The sequence below is a fragment of the Leucopleurus acutus genome, assembly GCF_964270905.1.
Source record: "Leucopleurus acutus genome assembly, chromosome: 3".
In the NCBI taxonomy this organism is placed as follows: Eukaryota; Metazoa; Chordata; class Mammalia; order Artiodactyla; family Delphinidae; genus Leucopleurus; species Leucopleurus acutus.
In genome coordinates, this window is record NC_139145.1 from 58,391,590 (window position 1) to 58,400,695 (window position 9,106).

Here is a 9,106-nt window from a genome sequence, read left to right on the forward strand (position 1 = left end):
CTCAGAAAACATCCAGATAAAATATTAGTTCATTTGAGGAAAGACAATAGTGTTTTCAAAACAACACTACAGAAATCCAGCGATATTCGAGGTCACAAAATTTTTTGCATAGGTGAAAATTATTTTTAAACCTAAAAGCCATCATTTACAATAGCCTGACATGCTATGATAATCGTAAAACATAATTCTCTTAGTCATAACAAGATATCAACGAACAAGCTCAAATATCAGGAATCTGAAAACATTTGTGACTTCCGAAAATCTGACCACCAAAAACCTGAGACCATTTCACCATTTAATGTCTCATCTCACATGCAAAATGTGAAGGGCTTAAAAAAAAAAAAAAGACAGCAACAATAAAAAACACCTAGAGATTCTGAATGTAAAATACTTCAAACTATAAATATGACAAAACTTACGAATGAGTGAATATGTAAGCTCTATGTGAATGAAAGGGTTGGAAATTAATACATTAGTGAATATGATCATTTATCACGTCTTGTCAAGTGAGATTCTTAATTGAACCCCAAATGGTTTCTAAAGTTCGAGTTTTCCTCGGTGTCCGTACCAACCCCTTCACCCATGATGTTGGGGACAAGAGGTTTCAGACACTTGAACACCCTGGTCCCGGAGCCTCCCGTCAGACACACCTCGTACTGGTAGCTCTGGGACAGGGTCCCCGTGCCGCTGACGCCCAAGAGGTGGTCCGGAAAGGGGCCCTCGGGCACCGAGCAGCGACCCACCGAGGCCGCCCCGCCCCTCCTGCACAGCCACACCGCGACGAACACCAGCACCGAGAAGAGGAAGAGCGACGACACGGACGCCAAGGCGACCACTAAGTAGACGGTGAGAGGGGCGGCCGGGGCCGCGTCCACCGCTTCCGCTTCAGGGGCCGGCAGGTAGGGCTGCGAGAAGCCGTCCACCAGCAGCACGTGCAGCGTGACGCTGGCCGAGAGTGGCGGCTCGCCGTTGTCCTTGACCAGCACCACCAGCCTGTGCTTGGCCGCGTCGCGCTCGCTCAGCAGCCGGGCCGTGCGCACCTCGCCGTTGTGCGCCCACACGCCAAACAGGCCGGGCTCCGTGGCCTTGAGCAGCTGGTACGACAGCCAGGCGTTCTGGCCCGAGTCGCCGTCCACCGCCACCACCTTGGTCACCAGGTAACCCGCCTCGGCCGCCCTGGGCACCAGCTCGGTGCAGGGCGCCGAGGCGTTCTGCAGCGGGTACAGCACGAAGGGCGCGTTGTCGTTGTCGTCCGCCACGAGCACGCGCACCAGCGCCTGGCTGCTGAGCGCGGGCGAGCCGCGGTCGGCGGCGCCCACGCGGAACTCGAACGCCCGCAGGGCCTCGTAGTCCAGGGACCTCAGGGCGAACAGGTGGCCGTTGTCCGGGTTGATGGACACCAGGGAGGCCAGGGGCACGTGCGCGTCGAGGGGCGGCAGCAGCGAGTAGGTGACCTGGGCGTTGGCGCCCGCGTCTCTGTCTGTGGCGCGGACGCTGCCGATGTGCAGGGCGGGGCTGTTGTTCTCGCGGACGGACAGGGTGTAGGAGGTCTGGGTGAAGGCGGGGGCGTTGTCGTTGACGTCGGACACCAGCACGGTTATGCTGTGCTCGGTTTTCAACCTGGGGGTTCCCATATCTGTGACGGTGATGGTGATGTTGTACTCGGCTCTGCTCTCTCTGTCCAGCGCTCCTTCTGTTACCAAGGTGTAGAAATTTTCTACAGAAATTTTCAGAAGGAATGGGAGATGGTCTTGGATGTAACACATCATTTTGCCATTGTCCCCGGCGTCTGGATCTGAAATTCCGAAAATAGCGACCACAGTGTCAGGGGTGTTTTCTGGGATATCATTCATGAGTAATGACATGGTCAATTCAGGGGCGTTGTCGTTTACATCCGTCACTTCTATGGCTACAGTGCATTTTCCTGAAAGACCCCCGCCGTCTGAGGCCTCAATTTCCATACGGTAAGATCGAATTTCCTCAAAATCCAACATTTTTTTTAATCGAATATCCCCCGTTACTGTGTTGATTTCAAAGGCCTGAATGACTTGATTTGATGATTGGAAAAATGAGTAGGAGAGCTCTCCGTGGGTCCCAGCATCCAAATCTCTGGCAGAGACAGTGATGACAAGGGAGCCTATAGGGCTGTTCTCTGGGACCTGCACCTCGTAGAGCTGCTGAGCAAATTCAGGGGCGTTGTCATTTATGTCCAGAACCATGATGAGAACCTGGGAAGTCCCAGTCTTTGGCGGTGACCCACCATCCCGCGCCGTGAGGGTTAACCTGAGCTCTGGCTGCTCCTCACGGTCCAGCTCTTTGGCCAGCACCAGCTCCGGGTATTTCCTGCCGTCGCTGCGATTTCGAGTGAAAAGGTGGAAATGGAAGTTGGTGCTAATTGTGTAGTTCTGAACTGTGTTACTGCCCACATCTAAATCTTGAGCTATTTTCAAAGGAAATGCGGTTCCTGTATGGCTACTTTCTGAGATTTTCAGTAGGATTTCATTTTCCAGGAACTCAGGGGCATGGTCATTTACGTCTTGGAGCTGTAATTCACCTTGAATAAACTGCACCGGGTTTTTCAGTAACACCTGGAAATGCAGTATACATGGATCCATGTCACCGCACAACTCTTCCCGGTCCAGTTTTTCTTTTAGGAGCAAATTCCCACTCTTGTGCTCGACCTGCAAATGCTGTTTATTCCCTTTGGAAAGAATCCGGGCGCCCCGCGAGGCCAGCTCTCCTAAGCCCAACCCCAGATCTTTTGCTAGGTTGGCCACAAATGAGCCGCTGTGTCTCTCTTCTAGAACGGAATACTTAATGACAGCACCACCCACCTCCCACAATAGTAATAGAATAATAATGGCAGTCACTTGCCTTTTTTGCGTCGCTTTGGGTAGCGGCGTCTCCATGGTTCCTTCGGGTCTAAAAGATGCAGTATTTAATCACAAAATAATTGTTTTGCAGCCAACTCTGCTATCTTGGTTCAGTAATCTTGAGTTAGCTCTTAACGTTGACAGGGGGATAGCTGCCTCTCTGAAATCTTCTTTACCCATCAGTGTGAATGTTTCCTTTGTGAGCTGCCAGAAACGGATCGGTTTTTATGGAGTCTGGGAGCATGCAGCGACAGTTTTTCACTCTCTTAACCTGCAGCGCCACCAAGCGTTCTGCTTCACAACTTCAGGTAGTCTTTATTTCAAAGAGTAACGTAATAATAGCTAAACTGCATTGAACACCTTTTGGGTCATAGAGTGTTATAAACTCCTTTCCCCCTCACCTGTGATGCAGTTTTGTTCAAGTATCTGACAACAGTTGTGAGAGCAAAGTAATACCTATTTATCTATGTATTCATCTTCTCTATAAAGGTACAAGTTCAGTAGGCAAAACTGGGCTCAAGATAATTTTATTTATTTATTTAATAAGTATTTCTCTGTGCAGGAATTTTTCTAGCTTCTCAGGATAAAGCGGTAAATTAAACACAAAAATTCTTGCTTTCAGGAGCTTACATTCTATTACAAAAATACGAATTTGTTCTATCGTGTTAGAAGAAGTTATAAAATTTTAAATCCAGTTTCTACTCCCAGTCAAATTGCAGTGTGCCTGTAACTTCTGAAAAATGTGATTTCTTTTCAGTCTCTGTATACATAACCTTGGGGAGTTTTTTTTCCTTCATAAACTCATTGTGTGCATAGCTCACTAAAGTTGAGAAGAAATGCCCATTTGTTTTATTGGAAATCAGTAAGTTCTGAATTCAGGCAATGTCTTTCTGCAAACATGAAGAAGGCAATAAAGCCAATGAAGTCAAACATACTTTCTAGGGAAGGGTTTTGACCTGTCAGCATTGGACAGGGCCCATCCCAGTGTACACCCTCTGGAACTGTGCAGATGGGGTTACTGAAAAAATCCACTGCAACAAGTAAAGCCATGTGGTTGGTGTAAGAATAGCAGAAGAAGCAGTTCCCCCAAAGAAGAATGGAGGAGGAGAGGGGAAATATCTGGGAATACAACACAGTAAGGGTTCCCTACACTCATTGAATTGATCAGTAATCATCCCTGACAAAAGAGCCATGATAGTTCATTTATTTGGACACAGAACACAGCTAAATATAATTTAGTTAAGCCCAGTTCCATTTTAATTAAGGATAAAAAGAAAATATTCACTCAATTGTCACTGCCAGACTTTGACGGGACCTTGTAAAGAGGGATATTTCATAAAATACTACAAATATAACCAACAAAAATAAAATCAAATATGGGTTAAACTGTGAAAGTAAATGATTTTGTGGTTAATAAAGATAAATGGTGCATACACAGGGCTGGAAGGGAAAATCTGACATAAGCTAGTAACCTGCTGCTCATAACTTACTTAGGGCTTGGCAGGTGTCAACACATATAGAAGGAGGAGGAGTTTGAAAAGTATAATTTGGATTTTACCAAAAATACCTCTGAACTTGCAAACTGTTAGACAAAGACAAGGAGATAAAATGTACTCTCAAGCACTTTATATTCTGTAATAGAGATTAGGGTGAACAAGGATGTTTTCTGTTTAGAAGGAAAGTTAAAACAGTGATATTTAATAATTTCACTTATTGGCAAGGATACTATATTGTAAAGAGAATATTAGTATTACTAATTCCTTGAAAATTATTTTTTTAAATTCACTATTGGTATGTTAATAACATTTAGCAAATATTTATTAAGCATTTATAATTGGCTTGGTGTTGTTTTAAAAAGGCCAGCATATTCTTATATGAAGCTCACAAACTAATTTAATGTGTTGACAATTTTGTTAAGTCTATATTCATAGAAAATATGTATTGGCTATTGTGGTATACTGAAATACACATAAATATGAATGGCTATTTTAGCATTTAGTCATCTTTAGTGTTTATCTTTAGTTTTCCACACTTTAGTTACCCTAAACTTATACTGGGAATACAAAACAGTAAGTGTTCCCTACACTTATTGAATTGATTGGTAATCATCCCTGACAAAAGAGCCATGATAGTTCACTTATTTGGACACAGAACACAGCTAAATATAATTTACTTAAGCCCAGTTCCATTTTAAATAATATCAAATACATTCAATAATATCAATCACATTAAAATTTTAAATATTTGATTAAATAATATTAAATACATTAAAACTTTTTCCCTACATGGCAGTAGTGATGACAATTGTCACCACTACTTAGAAATACAATCTTAAGGACTTTGGAATATAATTTTTGTAAAAAGGATAGATTATTCAATTAAAAATTTTTTAAATAATGCAAATAAAAATTTACTTTTGTTCAAATTTTCAAATATACTTGAGTGAGAGTAATTTTTAAAAACTACTAACGATAATATAGGGAAAATACTGTGCATACCCAGTACCTGATTTTTTAAAATTTCACCCTAAGGAACAGTAATAAAATAATCAGGAAAACGGACCGTCAATAATATGCATTAATAACATGTAGGTTTAACTTAAAAGAGATTTCTAACTTATTAAGTAGGGTTTAATAGAATAATCCGATACTTAACTGAACAGGAAACTATTCCGAACGGTGGGGTTTTCCTCCATTTCCCTCCTAGTGCCCTGGGGAGGGAAGTTAGGGTGTATAGGTTTCAGAAACTTGAACTCGCTGGTCCCAGGGCCTCCCGTCAGACACACCTCGTACTGGTAGCTCTGGGACAGGGTCCCCGTGCCGCTGACGTCCACCAGGTGGCCCGGAAAGGGGCCCTCGGGCACCGAGCAGCGACCCACCGAGGCCGCCCCGCCCCTCCTGCACAGCCGCACTGCGACGAACACCAGCACCGAGAAGAGGAAAAGCGACGACACCGACGCCAAGGCGACCACCAGGTAGACGGTGAGCGGGGCGGTCGGGGCCGCGTCCGCCGCTTCCGCTTCCGGGACCGGCAGGTAGGGCTGCGAGAAGCCGTCCACCAGCAGCACGTGCAGCGTGACGCTGGCCGAGAGCGGCGGCTCGCCGTTGTCCTTGACCAGCACCACCAGCCTGTGCTTGGCCGCGTCGCGCTCGCTCAGCAGCCGGGCCGTGCGCACCTCGCCGTTGTGCGCCCACACGCCGAAGAGGCCGGGCTCCGTGGCCTTGAGCAGCTGGTACGACAGCCAGGCGTTCTGGCCCGAGTCGCCGTCCACCGCCACCACCTTGGTCACCAGGTAACCCGCCTCGGCCGCCCTGGGCACCAGCTCGGTGCAGGGCGCCGAGGCGTTCTGCAGCGGGTACAGCACGAAGGGCGCGTTGTCGTTGTCGTCCGCCACGAGCACGCGCACCAGCGCCTGGCTGCTGAGCGCGGGCGAACCGCGGTCGGCGGCGCCCACGCGGAACTCGAACGCCCGCAGGGCCTCGTAGTCCAGGGACCTCAGGGCGAACAGGTGGCCGTTGTCCGGGTTGATGGACACCAGGGAGGCCAGGGGCACGTGCGCGTCGAGGGGCGGCAGCAGCGAGTAGGTGACCTGGGCGTTGGCGCCCGCGTCTCTGTCTGTGGCGCGTACGCTGCCGATGTGCAGGGCGGGGCTGTTGTTCTCGCGGACGGACAGGGTGTAGGAGGTCTGGGTGAAGGCGGGGGCGTTGTCGTTGACGTCGGACACCAGCACGGTTATGTTGTGCTCGGTTTTCAGCCTGGGGGTTCCCATGTCAGTGACGGTGATGGTGATGTTGTACTCGGCTCTGCTCTCTCTGTCCAGCGCTCCTTCTGTTACCAAGGTGTAGAAATTTTCAACGGATGTTCTTAGAAGAAAGGGGAGATTGTCATCTATAGAACAAGTAACCTGTTGGTTATGTCCAGAATCTGCATCTGATACACTGAAAACTGCCACTATGATCTCAGGCAGGTTTTCAGGGATGGGGTTGGTAAGTGACGACATAGTCAGTTCGGGAGCATTGTCATTCACGTCCAGGACCTTGATGACTAAACTGCATTTTCCTGATAGTCCCCCACCATCTGTGGCCTCAACATCCACCTGATATGATTGAAATTCCTCAAAATCCAATGTCTTTCTCAGTCGAATTTCTCCCGTATTTGCGTTTATTTCGAAGGGTTGATTAACATCATCGACTTGAAATAGGGCATAAGATACCTGCCCAAAGGATCCTGCGTCTAAATCTCTCGCTGAGACGGTGAGAACCAGAGAGCCCAGGGAGCTATTTTCAGGGACTTGGGCCTCATAGAATTCCTGAGCAAACTCGGGGGCGTTGTCATTGCTGTCCAAGACCACGATCTGAATTTTTGTGGTCCCAGACCGGGGCGGAGACCCGCCATCCAGCGCTGTGAGGATTAGCCTGAGCTCGGGCTGCTCCTCACGGTCCAACGCCTTGTCCAGTACCAGCTCTGGGGACTTCCTGCCGTCCTTGCGGTTCCGAGTGAGAACGTGGAAGTGAGGATTGGAGCTGATTTTGTAGCTCTGAAGGCTGTTGCTACCAGCGTCTAAATCCTGTGCCATTTTCAAAGGAAATACCTTTCCTGGCATAGTAATTTCTGATATTTTTAGTAGCATTTCTCTAGAGGGGAACTCTGGGGCGTGGTCATTTATATCTCTAATTAGCAAGGCAGCCTGAAAAAACTGCAAGGGATTTTCCAGTAACACTTGGAAGGGTAGCACACAGGGCTCAGTAGAGCCGCAAAGCTCCTCCCGGTCCAGTTTTTCATTTAGCAGCAAATCATAGGTCTCTGGATCAAACTGCAAATACTGCCTATTCCCTTTAAAAACAACTCGGGCGGCCCGGGCAGCCAGCTCTCCCATCGTGAGTCCCAGGTCCTTTGTCAGGTTGGCCACAAATGTGCCACTTTCTGTCTCCTCCAGTATAGAATACTGAATCGATTCTGAACCTGCCTCCCACAAAAGAATCAATATAATAAAGATCACCACTTGCCTTTTCTTATGATGTACTTTTGTTTGCACCATCTCCATTGTTATGTCTAGTTCCAGAGGAAAAATCCTTTTCCAATCCCAATCACCACGTCCGCCGTTGACCCTCCAAAATGTCTGCTATAAAATTTCAAATTCGTTCTTATAATTTCTCTGGTGGCGTCCACTCCCCGAACACTTCTATCTTAGCTTTAGCTATGTGTTCTGTATTTTTTTCTTGGGTTTCTCCGTGAAATGGAGTCCACTGAATGCAGAGCTTTTATCCACTCTCTTAGCCTGCACTGCCACCATGCGTTCAAATTAATAACTTCGTGGGGTGCTGCAGGTCAACACCACATCCAAAATCTGAGCATTAAAAGGTTTTTTTAAAAGTCAGTGTTTCTCAAACTGTAGTGTGTGAAACACATGCATAAAGACTTACCTGGGAGTCTCGGGGTGTTTTTTCAAAGTCAATTCCTGAGCTCCCCTCTAGAACTTGAATCAAATTCTCTGGCAGTACTAACAGAAATTTGCACTTCAGTCTTACTTCTTAAGTGATTCTGATGCGAACTAACACATTTAAGAATCATTCCCTCAGGTAATGTAAACTTCGTATAACCAACTTTTATTCATTGGCAGTGCAGTTTATCTCTGAGGAGCAGTGTAATTTCTGAATCCAAGTATACTATTTAATTGTCCCATCAACAAACTATACAAAATGTAAAAGTTGGTTAGCAAGACCAATCTTAAAATACACAATCATTCTCTAAATTATATGGCTAATAATATGATATGAACAACATACTTACTTTGTTTTGTGGGCACACCTGCACAGTACAGGGAACAATTAGGCTATTAGGAAAATTGAGGCCAAGAAATACTTATGATAGAAGTATCTAATCAAATTAAAGTATTTAAAAGAGGGACTAGGAGCAATCAGGTATCTGTCATAAGTAAGCATTTTAGGATTCCCTTCATTTTTGTATGGGTAGAAATGGTCATGATTTTATTAGTGGTCTTCATTTTATTGTAACTTTTGGGTTAAACTTCCCTGCTATATTAAGTAATTAATCAAGGTCCAAATATATTGCCCTGTTGTAAGAGCATATGCAATGCAGAAAACAAACATTCAAGAATCACCTCTACCAGTCTCTCACAACAAGGATGACACTAGGTCCTATAAATATAGACCAAATAAGGTAGTGTGAAACGTGAATTATATTTGAGTGGATACCCTGGAATTCAATGATGG

General features: G+C 46.1%; 1 protein-coding gene across 1 annotated transcript; it reads right to left on the reverse strand.

The window, feature by feature from the left end:
* Positions 1-515: 515 nt before the first annotated feature.
* LOC309958905 (uncharacterized protein) lies at positions 516-7,917 on the reverse strand (the record flags this gene model as incomplete). The annotated part of the gene is made up of 2 exons (XM_082835032.1): positions 516-2,922; positions 5,534-7,917. The coding sequence occupies 2 exons, from the start codon at positions 7,915-7,917 to the stop codon at positions 516-518; spliced, it is 4,791 nt and encodes a 1,596-aa protein (XP_082691158.1).
* Between the last annotated feature and the right edge of the window lie 1,189 nt (positions 7,918-9,106).